Source organism: Monomorium pharaonis, chromosome 7 (genome assembly GCF_013373865.1).
Source record: "Monomorium pharaonis isolate MP-MQ-018 chromosome 7, ASM1337386v2, whole genome shotgun sequence".
NCBI lineage: Eukaryota > Metazoa > Arthropoda > Insecta > Hymenoptera > Formicidae > Monomorium > Monomorium pharaonis.
The window spans coordinates 16,505,144-16,524,083 of record NC_050473.1 but is presented as its reverse complement, the minus strand read 5'-3'; the positions used below and the strand labels follow the sequence as shown (position 1 = coordinate 16,524,083).

General features: G+C 40.5%; 1 protein-coding gene across 10 annotated transcripts in view; it reads right to left on the bottom strand.

Moving 5' to 3' along the window:
* The window catches only part of LOC105835333 (cyclic nucleotide-gated cation channel alpha-3), a 165,616-nt gene that overhangs the window by 120,767 nt on the left and 25,909 nt on the right, over positions 1–18,940 (bottom strand). For all 10 annotated transcript variants that reach the window (XM_012678485.3, XM_012678487.3, XM_012678486.3 and 7 more), the window contains 2 exons: positions 9,262–10,068; positions 7,379–7,790 (listed from right to left, as the gene is read on the bottom strand). In XM_012678485.3, the coding sequence (XP_012533939.1) occupies positions 7,379–7,706 (328 nt within the window). In that variant the 5' untranslated portion in view covers positions 7,707–7,790; positions 9,262–10,068. The remainder of the gene's footprint in view (positions 1–7,378; positions 7,791–9,261; positions 10,069–18,940) is intronic.

Sequence of the window (18,940 nt, the reverse complement as noted above, 5' to 3'; positions counted from 1 at the left end):
TTTCATATAGGTTGATTATAAGCGCGCCTGAAGGGAGGATTTAATCGAGTTTCCAATCAATGAAAAATTATTACCTTTCCTCTATCTATAAATAAAAAATATTTTGATATCTCCTAAAAGTTCAAATAAAATTTAAAACTATTGGTATGCGAAAGAGAAAGCACTAGAATGTGGAACATTGGGTGTGTATTTGTCGGCATTTCCAAAACATGTACAGATAACGTTGATCGATGAGAGTTTCAATGCTAAATGCACATTAACCGACTCTGTTCGATTTTGTTATACCGACGCGATGACAAGGGTTTCTATCTGACAAGCAAACTAATAACGAGGCTTTAGAAGCGATGGCCGAGTTTCGAAAGCCGTATACATCTCGAAATAAGTCCGAGTTTCACTTAGAACATCTCGTACTGTAATTGCTTCAATCGCAGACGCTGTCGCGCCGCAGGAAATCAATCCGCTCGTGGCAATAGAAGCGAAGGAAGTAGAGCTTGATGATAACGGGGGAGAGAGAGTCTCCGTCAAAGGTCCCGCGTGGTTATTACAAAGGAATCTTCACGGTTGCATTCAACCTCTCGAGGTATTGGGAGTACCGAAGTATTGATCCCTCTCTATCTGTATAACGCTGATGCGATATCAATAGCGCCTAGTGAGAAAGCTATTTTGGAGTGAAGGAGTGTGTACGAGAGAAAGGGAGAGAAAGGGGAAATCGTCAAAGGATAGAGGGAAGATTATCAAGATGGTTATTTATGTTGAGGAAAGTCAAAGTCAGATCGATAGTCTATTGCTACCATCGCGACCGTTGCTACTTTTGCAAATATTGCTCTTTTAAGTGTATTCTCTTGTTACTCTGTTTAGCAATGCACATAATGTGATTTCTTCTTTTCTCTTTCTCGAAGACATTGCGGATCGCCAAGGCGTAAAGTTATAAAGTTACAAGATTAAATTCTCTGTTAAAAGCACTGCGGATTTTATCTGTAATATCGTCGCAAGTTAATCGGTTTAGTTTTCGGACGCGTTTAATCGTTTCAAAAGTTCACCGGCCATTAAATACTTGTTTGGGAGTTTGTGACAAAGTTTGGGCGCGACCTTCAATTAGGGGGATTACCGGCATTAAACCTAACCTCCCCTAAAACATTTGGAAGATTCCTTGGAAGAAAGATTTTGTACCGGTAATATATATGAAAGCAATATCTGAGTATTCGTGTCACTATAGAGATTACTTAGAAATATCAACAATTTGCTCGACGAAAAATTTAATCATTTATAGCAGCTACACTTTTTAATGCCCGATTTGTACCGATCTAGAATAGTTTTCATCTAGTTCTAAGAATTAGAACTAGGAAAGAATAAATTAAACCGAGATCAAAATTGTTCTACATTGAAGAAAATAACACGAGAGTTGCTAATTTTCTAATTTTTAGATTTTTTTAACATCTTTTGTAAGTTTTAGGATAATTTTTTGATGATGTGGTATATATGAAAGATAATATTAAAAATCGCTAGAAAGCAGGAAAACATTTTGTTTTTGTTAGAAATTGAAAATGTTCTTTATTTCCTCCATTTTTCGTCCGTCGAAAAATATCTCTCTTTGTAATATCACTGAAATAATACAAAGTCTCACGCTGTACGTTCGATCGTGACCAAATCCAGAGGTAACGAACATCTGAACGTTTTAAAGCTATCCCAAGGGACCCTCTTTGTAATTGTTGCCGGAAACGCCAGAGATTAATCTCTTTAATGAAAATACATTGATATCACTCGTGTAAACGGAACGAGATTGCAGTCAACCGAACTTTTTCCGTCTTCTTGTATCTTTGGGACTTTCCGTTTAGCGCGAAGTCCAACATTTCGATTTTACCCTCATGCTGTTCATTTTGTCTCTTTCTTTCTTTCTTTCTCTCTCCCTCTCTCTCTCTTTCTCTCTCCCTCAAGCAACTTTTATCCTGGCCACATGCTCCAAACTTTTCACCGCCGAACTAAAAACAGGGATGTTGACTGCATTGTGTAGAAAGCACCGGCAGCATCGGATAAAAGTTATCACGACTTTCTTCGACACTTTTATTTGCGTTGCTCGAACGCGCCTTAATCCACCAATTTGCACCTATAGTTCTCTGGTTCTTCTATAATCCCCATGATTACTATTATAGATATCTTATACGACATGAGCATTGCCAAATTTATGAAAATTAAATGATTAATTTAATAAATGCAAGCTTTCCGATGTAAAGAGGTATATATACATATTTTCTTTAAGTTAAAACATTTTGAATTTTTTAAAACATAAAATAACATTTTAACAAGGACGCTTATAGAAAAATATAACAGCAATTGTTAAATATGTGTATTTATTGCTGATTCACTTAAATAAAATGTTATATTAAATGATATTAATAATAACAGTATAATAAAAACTCGCTGTAAACAGCTGTGAAATGATGCAGACATTTTAATAGAATGTCTCATAGTTACTTGCAATTCTCATGAGAACAGAGAGTAGTGAGGTAAATAGCAGCTCTGGCATCTAGAAACAAATTGCAGGGAGAAGTACTCTTCTCTCTTTATCAAGATCGTTACACTGGCTCTCGCGAGACGCATTGTATTATGCATATACATTTAGACTGCATCCGTAAACTACTTTTTTCCGATAGCGCGTCCGTAGATGGTCCGCTTAAACTCAACACTTCACCAAAACGAGAAGTAAACCGTACCGCAACGTGTATACGTAATAAAAGTGAATGATAACGACAAAAGCTGCACTCAATGTGTATTTCTCTTATTAGGTTTCCTAAATACACGCGTAATATTCACATCTATCTGTATTTTACACAATATTCTCTGCACAAGAAAATTCAGAATGCAACCAGACACAAAAATGTAATTCATTTATAATATCATTTTTAATTGTTTTTAATTTGCTACATATAATTCAAAAAGCAATATAATAATTAAACTTTCGAAAAGAGCGAAAAATAAATTATCTTTATTAGAATATGATTTTTCGATAAAAAATTAGAACCAAAGTTGCTATAATCGAGTTTCTCGTGACAGCCTGCTGCAAACTTTGAAAGTGAATTCCCTTATTTCATCCGAAATTATTCGATCGAACTTATTGTTCTTCTCGATTGGATATTCACTGAAACGACAGCCGTCCTGCTGGTGAAGCGGCCAGCCGGGAAGTGAATAGCGATATCTGTAGGTGGGCCAGCTTAACGTCGCAATACCGCTTCTGTTTCTGTGAAACTACATCGAAACGGATCTAAACTTGCTCGCCTATTTACCCGTAGACACGTCGCAAACACATAACTCCGGGAGTTGTTGGGGACTGTGATTTTCATGCGGGTGAGCGTATGCGCGTGCATCGCATCCGATCGAGTTCCTTCGGGCGCAGACGGAAAGAAGACTCTTCCGTACATTCACTTTACTACCAGCGGCGGCGACGACGACGACGACGACGACGTCCTGTCCGCGTGAACTTCCGCGATCGCGCGACGCCGGCAGTCGCTTCTGCTTTCTTGTCGAGCAGCGTGATTTTCGGGCCACGGCGACGTGCGACACGACGCAACTTGAACGACGTTCTGACACAGCGGGAAAAGTTAGCCGACGTGGATGGGGCGGAAAATGCCCCCTCGTCACAAACGGAGAACTGCGTAACGTACTCTGTTGTTGCCCGGTGAAAGTTGCGCCGGCAACTTTCGAGTTAATCAACCTGGTGTTAGCAGTTTCCTATCCCTTATCGTCTTACGTTTCCGCAGAAAGAAAAATCGAGGGGATTACGTTCAGACGATTACGCGTCAATTATTTTTGGCGTTCCGAGCAGAGGCGAGAATTAGTTTCTCCTTAGGGAAATTCCCCTTTTTTTGTGTGAATGAATAATATAACGTCAAAAACTTAGACCTGTTTGGACTTATCGAACAATTTCTGTAAATAATTTGTCTTGTATAATATCCGTGTAACACTTGGCGAAGTACTACACAAAGAATCTTATGAGCTGTGAAAATCCTCAGACCAGATATTTTTTAAGCGGATGTGACGAAAGTGCCTGTAAAGTTAAAGCTAATGGACCGGGTCTCTTATTCCGTCCTGTCTCGTTGGCTAAAATATTACGGTATCGACATATGGAAATATCTAGGCCCTTCGGTAGGCATTTTAAACACTTGAATGTTCTTCACGATAATTCAAAGCTCATGTCTCTGCCGGTGTCAGCCGTGACACTCGAGCCGTGTTTCGATTTTTTGCGCTTTCGCTCTCAGGATCCTGCACACGATGTTTCACTTAACAAAGGACGGTCGGGAAAGCGTTTTTCGCCGGCAGCGGTTTTTTTTATCGATCTTCCTCCCCTCTCCCCCTCCCATCCCCCCTCGCATACGTGTCCGTAATTAGGTCAAGAGAATGAGGGAGAGATATCTACAGAATCGAATCGACTATTATCGAAATCCGTTGGTCGTAAATTTCCCGCGATACCATCGGCAACTGCTGCTGATGCCAGAGGCCCAACGACTGTCGATTAGCGGATTAGTATTATCGGCCTTCGTCGTGCCATCATTGGCGTAGCGCAGCTCAAAGGGAGGCATAAAGCTTTTCGCGTTTACGGTCGAAGATATTGCGCTGGAATCCACAACGACCGCTCGGATTGCATCATCGACGTATCATCGTGATCGTTTAACGGCGTTCTTAATTTTATGTCGGGAGTCTATAACATTCCGCCAGGATAGCAAAAGTAATCATCTCCGTTCCCCGTCACCATGACTACCGGATAATAACCGTCGTTTCGTCGTTTAACGTTTTAAATCATCTTCGGGCGAATTTGTACTTTAATTACGCGTGAACGCGAATTTCGAACTGCAGCCTCTTAATTGTTTCCGACGGTAAGTCAAAGCGCGCATTAAACCCCTCGAAAAACAATAGCAATTATTCTCTCTAATGGCGTCAAAGTTGATCGAAATCCTTCCAACTGTGTCGTAAGATTAAAGTCCTGAAACGCTACTTTTCCGCTCCATTAGTCTGTGGGAATCTTACAAAGCTTTAAAGTTCTCTAAGAGTGTAATTATAAATAGAGAACTTTTTGTTCTCTCAAGCTGACAGGCGGGCAAACAACAATTATATACATTCTCTTTTCCTCTGATTAATTTATGCTTTAAGTAACTTTCGGCGTTGCACATGGTGATTGCGAGAGTTCACGTGAATTTTCATCTGCAGTAATTTAGTATACATTCCTTTGTACACGTTCTCGTGTTTACTTTTAATTTCCAACGTGGCCCTTTTCTTGCACTTCTACAATATGCAAATGCTTAATTTTAAAATATTATCTAAATGTAAAATTAAAGAAAATAAATACACGATCAATTGCTGAGTAGATATCGACTGGCAACTATTAATCTCGTGTTTTAAGTACAGGATCAAGTACGTTTCTTAAGTAGCAAAGGGAAAAATGTAATACAGTTGAAATAGCAACGTGGCAAAAACGTGTCTTATCTGCATTTCTGCATGCACATTATGCTTACAATTAGATAAATATCTTCGTTCGCCTTAAACAAAGCTTATAATTGATGAAATAAAAAATACATTTAATATTCAAGTCTATATAGCGCAGTCTAGTGATCAAGAGAACAATTTTGCAATCACACACGGTTATATCTAGTTATATCTATGCTAAGTCCTAGCATAGATATTTATTATTCCATCGGTTGGAATTATAGACTTGAAATTACGATAAAGACCGCCGAGAAGCAGGCAGGATCGCATTTCGCTCCGAGAGAAGGCCGACCGGCGGCGCGCCTTTCGCAAACGCGAGGAGATTAAAAAAGTGCTCGCGAAGCTAACAAGTATAAAGCGGGAAGACGTGCGCGTTTCCTAAGTAAAAATCCCGCTTTATACAGACGCGAACGAGAATTTATGACTGTTTACGGAGCGCAATAAGTTAGGCGCGAGGATTGGGAGATACGAACGAAGCGCGTTTTGCGAAAAAATTCCGACCTAGTTTGCGGTCCCGCACGTGTTAACGCAGCACGGTGAATATGTTTCGCGTTTGTGTCAATAAATATGTCGCAGCGATGCGGACTGGCTGGACCGCAGTTGTCGAGAACAACAATGCGTACAACGAGCGAATCAACAGCGACTTCGTGATTGTCCGAAGGCGCGGGAGAATACGCGCGGTAATAAAAATTAATGGCTCCCGTGGTCAGCTCGTCTACTTTTTTTTGCCGCTTACAAAACCGCTTCTACGTGCGTCGTTATATAATTCTACGTAACTGCATTGCCGCAGCCGGCGACTATAGCTGCTCCCCGGCACAACGAAGGACTATCCAATTCGCTGAATCGAAAATGGACAGCCTTATATTACAGTCTGTTCGCATAACTTTGGACTTTATCTCCAAAGTCATACGAAATATGACTTTGAGAATAGAATCTAAAGTTACGCGACACACGAGGTCAGTTCATAAATCTCACGTGCATTTTTGAGAAATTCAAAAGAAGCATGACAAATGAAACATAATTTTTAGCTTTTAATCAGCAAATGTGCGTTTTTTTCATCCTCGACAACATGTTAGCATGGGTAATTTATTACCGACATTTTTTTCGATCTATCTGTATCAGGAATGGAGACAATGACAAACGATAATGTCGTAATGTGATAGGTAATATATAGGTACGCATAAATCTATGTTAAAAAAAAATAGATGTTGCCGTCACAATTGTAAAATATGGCAATAGCTCGAAAAGATTAATCAAATTTCGCAAGTAAACTTATGCAAAAAAAGTCTATTGCATTTTTGTATTTTATTAAATTAGAATATTAGAATATAAAATTTTTATTATAACTTCATAATAAAATTAACTTCATAAAAAATAAATACGCTTTTCGGAACTTTATCCAAATTAATATTAAAATCAATTCGAAGGACGGAATTTTCTATTCATATTTCCAATAAGGTCTTAGTAGTACTTATTATTCGAAGATAACATTAATTTCGATAGTTGAGCTATCCAAATCCAAGCTATCCAATTTTGCTTATAAACTAATGACCCCAATGAAAAAGTGGTAGTTATTTTTTAAAATGCATTCACGAATATCATTTCAGTAGTAATACTATTTTATTATTTTCAAGAAAATATTGCAATTCTTATTCATGCAGTATTGCACCGTTTAAAATTTAATATTTTTACTTTGTTATAAATATAAATGAACCCTTTTCGAGAAGAAGATTATTCACGTAGGAAGCTAAAGTGCAATGCTTTTCATTGGTGCCGTCCGATCACGCGTTATACATGCGCCAACGTCGTTCGTACGACGTGATTCATTTATAATGTAAGACTACACCGAGCGGCCAACCACTGGTAACGACGTAAAAGCAGAAAATATGATGCTCGAACTCACCGGACTGTGCTCTGTGCCCGGCGGGGGCGGGCGGCAATCCGGCGATGCTGCAAAGCGTCTGTCCGCTACCGTACTTGATACTCCTGCAGTGACATGGCGTGGTGGGCGTCGTCAGTCCCTCGTTGTCCCTGACGTTAGCCCCGATCACGGAGATCTCGTCGAGCTCGTGTCCGCTGTCGTAATGGAATAACCTCGTCGCGCTGGTGCTGGCCCCGCCACCCCCGACACCGCTGTCTTCCCCGGCACCGCCGTCGGAACGACCGCCGGTGCCCCTGCCTCCCGTCCGGCCCCTAAGCGACTGCACCAGTCGCTTGGCGCCCGAAGACATTCCACGGAGGTGATCCAGCCTTCCGATCTTCCTTTCCTCTTGTCCTAGCCGAAACTGCCCGAGTACACGCCCGGGGATATCCACCTAAAATTTTTACGCCTTTAATCGCCGGGCTACAATGGATCGCCGCATAAGTTTTCGCTCGTAGCGAGATTCCAATCCAAATCCAATTTTCATAAACATCTGACTCGGTGCACACGTTGAATCATGACACTTCTAAGTTGACATCGTCATTATTTTTAAAAGTATACAGAAATTCTTCAGTGACTTACGAACTTTAACACCTCCAGAAAATATTCGTAAGGTTGTTTATCTTCCAAAAATTGTCTATAAATGTTATTACTAATTACACTGTTCTTGGTTGTTTAAAGAAAAAAATTTGTAAGACAAAATTATCAAATCGTGTGTACAGAGTGTTAAGATCATGTTGTTGCCAATATTATACGTGACATATTTTTCCTTTTTTTTTTCTGGACTTTTTAAATTTTTTTTCAAAACTCACGTGTACAGATTTTTGCAAACATTAAAATGCGAACATTTATTTTTATTATTGTACTATATAAATGATTTATATACTTGTTGTATTACAGTTAAAATGTGTGAGATTCGTGAAATATGGTATATTTTTTACATCGACTGCATTATTTGCAGTATTAATTCTGTTTACATAATCTTTTTCAAATACAACGGACAGGATTTATGCAAAAATAATACAATAATACAAAATAAATTTACTACATTCCAACATTTATAACAGTCGGGCATTTGTCGTTAAGCAATCTGTATGATCGACCGTTTCCGATTACCAAGCTGTTCCGTCTGACCATACGAAGGCCATATCTACTTGTCGCGCCATAGAGAGTCGTGAACGATGCTACCGAGAAACAAATCACCCATAAAATTGAAATTCACCAGTTTTGCCTGGAGCTACTAGTTCGGCTTGTGCGGAATAAAAATTTGGCTTTCGACTTTTAGCTTCCGACGGACATTTATGATAAATGATGCAGTCGGATGCATACATCTCCTTTAGTCTCTACCTTTCCGCCTTATCGACTTTGACTATGAAGCAACAAAGCGCACCGTGCTTAGAAGAATGTGATAACTTTTGATAATACATGATAGATTACCCTTCACCCTCGCGTTCGTATATATCGCGCTTTACCATAGAGGAAAAAGAATATGAAATATGTTTCGTACGTCGATAGAAATTTTTAATTATAAGCGAAGTGCATAAGAGACGAATAAGAACGTGAACTTTATATAATCTAAACAAGAAAGAGACTCAATAGAATATTTTAATACGCGTTAACATTGATTTTATGTTAAACGATACTTGTGTATGAGAATAAGGTACAACGACGGTCTCCGAAGGGATTGTCGGGATTAAAGTCCAGACGTGAAAGAGCAGGCCTTCGACCTCGGGTCGTCTCTACACAATAAGAGCCTACACGCGCGATAAGCCGGATTGTGAGGATAAGGGAGAGAAAGAGAGAGAGAGAGAGAAAGAGATAAGGGGTCGACGACATCCGAATTGGACGCGACGGAATGTACTTACCACGTGGTGATAGTCCCGCAGTGGTAGCTCTGCTCTCTCTGCTGACTACGTGTACCGCCAACGGTAACGCCGCGCACGATCGCGACCGGTGTCACCGAGCGTAGCACATGATCGCTCTTCTCTTGATCCCGGGCACGATATACCGATCCGGCACGCGTCTAATCCGGCACTCCGCTGCTCCCGTGGTCCACCACGCGATTCCACCGATTGTTATTCGAGCGTTCGTACGCACCGACGACGACGGCCGACCACCGAGGGGGGTCGCACGACGATCGGCGGCATGCCAGGTCGAAACACGTCGCCTCCGATCGGCACTCGGAGTCACCACCGCGCTCACGCTAACGATCACCGGCGGCGCGCGTGCACTTTTTGCGAACGGTGATCGGCAGCAGGGCACGTACGAGGCACGCGTCTCTCGCCACGCGGTCGTCCGCGATCGTCCCGCGACAGTCGAGCGACATCACGCGGCGCGTTCACCACCGCTGCCACCACCCTCGCGCCTTTTCACGCCTTCGCACTCGCCCCTCCGCGATATCGATGATCTAGGTCCGCGTATCTCTCACCGCGATCTCGGTGAAATGCTCGGCGAATGGCCCCGATATTGACGCCGACAGACCCTCTTTAAGGGACGACCGACGTGCAACAAGTGTCTCGAGCGACGACACTCGTCTCACGTGCTGCTGCTGCGCTCTCGCCTGTTCCACGTTCAACCACTCTCGCTGATACACTCGATACCCCGCGTTCGATCCGTCGTTCGTCGTCGGCAGCGACTCGTCCTCGAAGTACGTGGATACGGCGCGACGATATCTGGGAAGAAAAAACAGAGAAAGCGAACGATTACTTGGCGAACGTACGGTGGATGCCAGTTCGAAAAATACGTTAAGAGACATTGACTCAAATTGTTTCGACAGATACATCCGTGGTGGCGCGAACGACACGACACTCACTCACTCACTCACTCTCTCTCTCTCTGTTTGTCTGTCTGTGCCGCAGAGTTTCCTTGAGAACTTTCTGTGAGGACCGGAGACTTCTCTTTAATGGCTAAGCGCGCTTGACGTTGATGAAGAAGTAATGATCTGGAGATTAGGATGTGGCTCGCTCGAAATTGCTAATATCGATTATACCGAACCTCAAGTTGCGCGGAGTGGTTTATACGTTCGTTACACTCAGATTAATCTCAAGGGAATTGGAGCAGCAAATGGCCCGTAACGATCCAACATATCTCCAATTCAAGTTGTTCCTAGGTTAGATCAAAGATTTCTATTACGTGCACGGTGTATTCATTACACGCTACACAATTCAAAGTAATAACCAAAGGAACATTATATACATCAATAATTAATTCGATACAATTAGCCGAGACAGCAATTAATAGGCCACTTCACGGAGTTTGACGAAGATGTGAATTTAGATCGAATACATGATATCATATTTCAGATTCGTATTTTTCGACGATTGCTAAAACGGAGATTTCCTTTGCGCGCCGATATTCTGCGCTGCCACTACAAGCACGCGAAATTTTACATTACTTTCAAAGTGGCGCATTGACACGTGTATGCATCCTGTGGGATGAGGAGATGATGGATGCCTCGGCGCATTAGCTGTATATGCACATTTTGCAGGCATGCAACGGCATAAATATGGGCGCGGTTGGGGAGACGGGAGGGGAGCGGAGGATGGAGCGGCCGGATAAAAGAGAAAAGGGCATTGTACTTAAACGAGAATGGGACCAAGCAGATTCCGGATATAGGGACATTGAGCTGTCTCGCCAAGCTGACGTATTATTTTGTCCCTCCCTTATTCTCGCGCGCAAGAAAGACGAAGTGTGCTCGATCGTTTGACGTCGCGACGCAAAAAAAAATATCCTTACAATATTTCACATTACATTTCACGGAGGCGACTTGTTCCCGCGGAAAAGATATCTCCGCCATTCTTCTTCTTCATTTATCATATGGCAGTTTTGTCGAGACGACGTTGCTGCGAATTGAGAAGATTAAAAAAAACGCGGATAAGAATCGTATAAAACTCCAAAATATAATAACAACGTAAATTGTCATACATTTTTCAAGTATTTCATTCGTTATTTATTGAAACATATCTCGCTTTCAGACGCAAACAATTTATCTGTTGTATTATTTCTCATTCTTGCGGATCGATCGATATATAATTAGCCAACGAGAGATAGTAGGGTGGGAGGAAAGCGGGGGCGTCACGATGCTCGATCTTCGAGTAGCGCGTTAAATTGATTTCGCATAACAAAGAACAATGGCTGTCGCATACGGAATGAATATTAGGAGCCCTTGCACAGCATCGGATAAATTATGTAGGCAACGAGAGTCTCGTTTTATTGCCGACGGGGTCGTCGTGCCGCTGCAATCCAGGCGTAAACTCGACGGCTCTCTCATATGGAAATCGTAACTTGAAAGTATAATGCGGAAAAAAATATCCTGGTGGTCTACGTTACTAGAGCACGTTTGTTTTAGTTTATAAAAATTCTAGTGGGACTCGAAGTGTATTTATCTCGGGGAAGTATCGGGTCTTCGGGAAGCGCGTTAAAAGTTTTACGGGATTACGGGGTGTGCTGCGATAAATCATCCGTCGAGACCTTTCCCTTAAAGATTTAGACGGAGATCGGGTAAATCCTAAGCCATCCAATCCGCTAAATATTGCGCTCACCGCCAAAGTTTCAGATGGCTAATTTTACATTCCGTCGGATCGTAGAAACGAACGTACGCTTAATCGAAAACGGAAAGGACGCTTCCGCCGAAGTAAATGGAATTTTAGATGAAGATTAATGCGCGATGCGATTTGATACGAACTAATGAAAATAAATATAAATTAATGTCGCGTGCTCTATCCGAAATAAATAAGCGAGCACGCTCGGTGAAGCTCCGCGATACAATCTGTAGTGCTTAATTTTAAACTCCGATATCTTAATCCATGGTTCTGTGCTGGTGCAGTAATCAGAGCGGCGTGTCGCTGCGACGTATCGTTCCGAATTGCTTTCGTGTTCATAGTTTCATAACGACACTTAGGAGATTCATCTGTCGTGGGAGCGACAATACTGCGCTGCAATTTATATGGCACCAATTACAGTACAAATTGCAGGAGATATCCCCCAAGGATAACTTTAGGAAAGATAGGAATACTTGAAAAATTAAAATAATTTTTATACATTTATTATTGCCAATGGCAATAAGTAAATAAATGAGTAAATTTAAAAGATTACATTAATTAGAAGAACAATATTTTGATCTAATTTGTGTCTGTTGTTCGTTATAATCGATATTTATAAAAACGTCTACAAAACAGAACGCGTAATATTTGAATAATTGCAAATTATATGCGATACTCTGTTTTCGTTATTTTTTGATTAATTTATTAGCATACGTTGTCGATGCAATACGGCAGTGGACGGCCGGAATCTGTTCGAAAATTCACCCAAAATAAATCGTGTACACAATGCATATTCCCGCTGAAAATATTCCACAATGAAAACGGGATATTCGTTTGCAACTACTGTCATAAACTTTGCGACTCCATTTCTCTGATATTTTTTCAATTGCGTTTGCGCGCACACGACCGGTGCGAAGCGGCAGTTGATCGATACCGGAACGGTTCAACGAGATTTTCTACATCACGGTGTTGAAAAAAAAACGCGAGAACCACTGTTTGGTGACAAATCTTTTTATTTAATCCGTTCCGATTTTTTGTATCTTAACAATCGCGCAAAATTAAAATAATATAGTTTGATTCTGTGCTAAGTAAATTTACAATACACGAAAAAAAAAACAGTTTTGAAATATTATAAAAATAAGCTACATATCTAAACATAGTTTTGTTAGACTGTCAAAACGATTACGTAGAACATTCAAGCAAACAATGTTGCAAAACAATTTAATATTCTAACAAGCAGCTTGAGTATCCCACATAATTACTTTAGCGTAACGAAATTATATTTTCAGATTTGTATCCGGCTGAATTTTTAAGTATATTTTAGCAAAAAAAGCGTTCTTTTCAAGTAGGAAACACTCGTTCATTTATTTCACAATGGAAAACAGGAAGAATCTTAAGAGCCCACTTGGGCCATAATTTTGCTGTTCTCGCAGCGTGGAAATTACTGCGATTTAACTTGTATCGTAGGTGCATCGACCGAGAAGCGAAGGATTGCATTTTCTGCGACGTTACGACGACGACGTACACTCTGCGGCTGCAAATGGCCGTGCGCTGTCGTCGCCGACAATAAATGCAGAGACTGCAGTTTCGCACTTTACGGTCGATGCGTCGATGTGTTAGCGCATTTACGTTGGTGCGCCACGGCGTCGGCTGATTGCGACGAGATGCAGCGCGGCGCGCGTTGCAACAGACGAATGACTCGCCCTCTTCGACTCCGACCTCTCTCTGTACATCGCACGCCGATGAATCAGAACGGAAATCTCCCCGATGCGCGAGAACAAGCGGGTGCGCCACGGGCGTAAATGTAGTGAATTTTTTACGACCTATCGATTCCGCCGCTAATGGAAGTTCCGATTTTTCGCTTTCGTTAATACGCGAAAGGATGCCGCGAACGACGCGTACGCCGTGTAAACGATATTTCCATAGGAGTTATCGATTATCGCGCATACGGCGAATCATTTGCATCGCCAGTCCACTCGGATCCATTCGATTATTCAAATTTGATAACCGTGTGACCGAAGCGGGAACAACTCGCGAATTAACCTCGGGAGGCTCGTCGCAATGTTATTCCCATGTTTTTGCATAAAATGCGGCTTTTGCGATTGAAAGAATGATCAGGAATAATAAATTGCAGTTTAGGAAGACAAAATTTGGAAATTACCGTTTGAGAAAACTCCGAGTAAAAAACTGGGCGACGCGTCGCGTTGTCCCGACTCACGTTGAGAGACACTCTCGTTTGATTTCGCTTGTCGGGTATGCAATTTTTCCATAAATCGTATTCTAATATTGTATTTTCGCAAAAGTTTATCTCGAAAATCGCGTTTTGAAGCTGCAAAAAACTGCGCACCGTTACGCAATCGGAAACAAACGTTGATGGGCGCGAATGTTTCACGATCCAATGAATCGCCCAATGGTTAGCTAAAATAAAGCACAAAAAGAGGGGAAAAATAGAGGAAAAAGAAATGCAAAAAAAAAACACGTATATGGGTTACAAACGTTAACGACACATTCTGCGTGCCCACTTCGTTTGTCGGATTGATCGAGTTTGTTAAATTAAACTTGATATTCTGCGTCGATGTTTCTCACGGATCGGGTTTTGCGCGTTCGACTCCAACTGTAGCTCGCATGTCAAAAGTCACAGATTGCAAAACGACCGACTGAGGAACGAGAGGGAGGAAAAAAAATGACGGGGGCTGGAGGAAAAACAGAGGATTCACGCGCGAATGAAATTCCGCGGAAACCAAATGGAAACGGCCAATGGACCTAGTGAAAAGAGCGCGGACTACTTCGACACGAGCATTCTGACGAAACGTGTAGAGTCCGACGTAGTCTCCGGCTGCGTGAATACCGATTGAAAGAGAAACTTTAACTCTTTAACCCGCGAATATATGTGTTGTTTATGTATGTCGCACCCCGCGAGGTTGAACATTTTTCTGTTATACGGGATGCACTTAAAAAAAAAAAAATGACGTGGTAAAAAAAAAATTGATCCTCTTGCGGAAAAATAAATCACGAGCGCGAAACAGAATTTGCTTCCTAGTATGCAGTTTCGTTTTCGCGAAATTTGACGTTAAAACATTAATAATATTTGCCTTTGCGCTTTTTAAAATATCGATAGGCGTATTTTATTTATCGATCTATCTCAGCCAATTAGCATAGTTTCATCTAGACAATTAATAAAAATTTTTTTTTATTTTTATTTTACTTTGGAAATTCAAACAATATGTTATAACTGTATTGACCTTTTACTTTGTTTAGGAGCAAGGAAAAGCAATTAATGCAGTTAAAAAATTACATATACGATTACTTTGGCTATTCTCTCTCTTCTTTCTCTCAGCAAAATTATATTTACAAAATTTAGTTTAACAGTCTCATTGATATTTATCGATTGCTGCGGAACGCTTTGTCGGGTGCTGCGTGTGAAAGGGCAACCTCAGTAAAAAGCTTTTTGTGTATTCCGGAATGGCTTTGAAGCGCACCGACTTTTTTACGGCATTGTAAAAACAGAAAGGTATAGAAATTAACTTTACACACACACACACACACACACACACACACTCTACTTTAGTCGAAATTATTGGTAAATGGATTTGGAAAAGTGGCAAAAATTGTTAATAAACGAGGCAGAACTTACATTACATGGTTTATCTAATGATGTAGAAAAGTACATTTCAGCTGTTACAAGTTTTAGACCATTATACAAGTACAACATCTGCTGGCTTGTCAAACTTACTTGCTGCACCCTTAATGTCACTCGATCGATGAGTTGGAAACTTGAAAAGGCTTCGTCGCCTATTACGTCGCGAAGTAGACAAAATGCAAGTCAACCTCAACGACACGCGAGATTTATGACCCGCCGAAAGTTCACGTCGGCGATTCACGTCAAACCTCGAAACAAGAAGCAACCCTAATCGAGTACCTTACTCCGGGACACACATCTGACCAAAATATAATTACCCTTATCACGAGGGATACCCGTTCAGCGAAACCCAAGCCGATCAGTCGTTTTCCCGTAAAAATACAGAATCTGATAAATCTTTCCGCGACGCTAAGTGATCGAACATCGATAATCCACTTACGACGAAGACTTGCGGCCAAATTCGGGCCGGTGCCTGCAATAAAGTAACGCGCGCTAAGCCCACGTTGTATTATTTAGAAGGTTTGCTAAGTCCAATGGATTGTTCGACGTAGTACAGACGGCTTTACACGTTGTAAGAAGATTATCGGTACTTACGTGCCATACAGCATCATCCGACAGAGACGAACTGAACTTATCGTCTGACTTTGCGGAAGAAGCGTCTTATCGAATTATTGGCAAAGTTTCAGCTTTCACGGTATACTGTAGTTCGTGTGATTCGTCATCGAGCGAAAAATAATTCTTCAAGTAATTATTAATGGGCGCGTTGCAGAATGCTAAGTAGTGTTCGTCTGATTTCTTTGTCGTCTGTCTCCTAAGCTTTTTCGCGTCGCGCCTTCAAGTTTGTAGCAGCGAAGTTAGTTTACTTCGCGGATAAGAAATCTCTTTCTTCGAGAATAATTAGCATCTTTTTTTATATCTTCATTTCTTTATAGTTACATCTGCGAAAGTATATTCCAACATTCTATAGAAATATAAGAGCTGAGATTAAAATGAGAAGCGCGCGTAAATAAAGGGATAGGCAGATTTTATATTAAAACACTTTTGACTCTTTTCTCTTTCTTTTTCCTCTTTCTTTTTACACGCTGTTTCTCTGTATGGAAAGTTTTTTTTAACACTTTTTTCTTAACGATTATATATAACGATGTAACTTTTTCGTGTATATAATTTAAAATAACTCTGAAAATACTCTCAGCGTAATAAGACATAGATTCTTTCGATAAATGTTAGGAGAATTTTTCTTCAAGATTAGACTTAAAAAAACCGACGTTTATTAATGCAAATATTAACTTGTAGACGAATGACCTGATAATATTCAACAGTTTGATTTAGCCAAGATTGGAAGTCAGTAGAAATGATAAATTAATACGATTAATTTCGAAACAGTGGAAGCGTGATAATGCTAACATAGTTTGTAATATCACATGTATAATAGTATATATATATGTAATATATATGTACATATGTATATATATACATATATATTATATAAGGTGCTTGCGTTTGCATATTCAGATTTGCGTGAAGGCTTCCGAGCAGATTACTGGTCATGTGAATCGCGTTCTAAGTAGCCAACCGTTGGCCAGCTTTAGCGGATTAGTTTGTGAGGCTTAAGAGCACAGAGTTTATGCGGCTGAGATGAAGCTATGACGTTTAAAGACGCATTAACGTACCCTTTCTATACCCTTCTTAGTCCCTTCAAAGTCTAAGCAATTTGTCACTGACTGCCGTATACAAATTACCCTCTAACAGCATAGATTTGTGATCTTTTATCTCGAATTATTTTCATTTAACCTTTTCAATTTGTATTTTAGCAAAATACTTTCGTGTTGTAATCTAGGAATTATAATCTTATCGAACTTTTATAGCAAAAAATGCTAAAGTATTAAAAAAAAAGACTCACGGTGGAGAAAGTGAAAGAGAAAGAGAGAGCAAATGATACTTTGCATCGCGTGTGCACGACATTTTTAGCTAAATAGATAAACGTTAAAATCCGCTTAACCCCACATACACTACGTGTTTCTACGATTAAATCCATCATGTGGGTCTCTCGTGGCGGTAAACCTTACAGACGCGAGTCCTGTTTCGCATCCCACGAGATAATCCCGCGAGTTACAACTTGCAAGGACGACATACAAGGAAACGGGGAAACAAAACACGGAGTGCGGGTTTAAAACGACAAAACAAAACGCCAGTCCGAAAATGGGTTCATCCTGGACACGGTTGGTGTGCGCGCTTTAAATTGTCGCTCCGCCGAGCATCGGTGGTTAATTCCACGGCACCTTGCTGGTCGTTGAACGAGAAAATAAAATTGTGGAGGAAGACCGCGCAACGATTGCGAAAAGCACACGCCAATGTGCAATGGCCGCGTACTGGGGATGTTTACTATCTTCGAAGAGCAGGCGACTTGCTAATCATTAGATTCGGAACACTTTTGCGTGCGAGTAAATTCATATGGCCATAAGTGAAATACGATAATGTGAAACGGTATATAGGACGTTTTTTGTGCGTGCTTTCATATTTTGATGGGAGAGCTCTTTGACGCACAGAAACTGGGCGCTACGGGTATTATGACAGGATTATATCATATTTAATCTCAAAGCGACGTGTAATTACACATTTTTTCCACTTGACGAGTAAGGCAGAATGCAGTTACTTGTTAACGTAGATATAAATTGAGATATTGCGTTTTATATTCGTTTGACGTAATACGAATCCAATTAAATCATAAATTCGTGGTAACGATATTTTAGCGCACGTCATATTATTGTTGTTACATATTACTATCTTGCGTTAATTAAAAATTTTATGTGTGCTCTAAAAAGGTAACACATGTAAATTCTTTTTAGACAACGTGATCTGCACATGCTTGCCGTAAAAATAATTTTAAAGATGGACAGTTTGTTATATCAATTTAAATTTAATTAATTTAATATAAAAAAGATCAAAAAGTCTCTATAAAAAATCATGAACATACTTTCAAGTTTTTCGGACAAATGTTTAGCTCAAACTTAATTTCTACACTTCTGTGAGTAATTTGGAGATTTCAATGTGTACGTATAATACTTGTCTCGTAGAAAAAAAAACTAAGTCTTCATTTATCCAAGTTGTAATCTTATTTTCAAATTTCGTAACATTTTCAAGTTCATAACAACGAGTATGTCGCGTGTGATGGCAATCGTATCGTTAAATCTTTGATTGTCGCGTACCGTAACGTAGCAACATTCTCGTGGTGCATGTACGCGTACCAATTACATTGCGATTGCCAAATACAAACCCGGTCGCGGATTGTGTCTTGGAGATCCGCAGAGATTGAACGGATATAAGGTGACATACGTATACCCGTGTACAAGTTATATTGCCTGT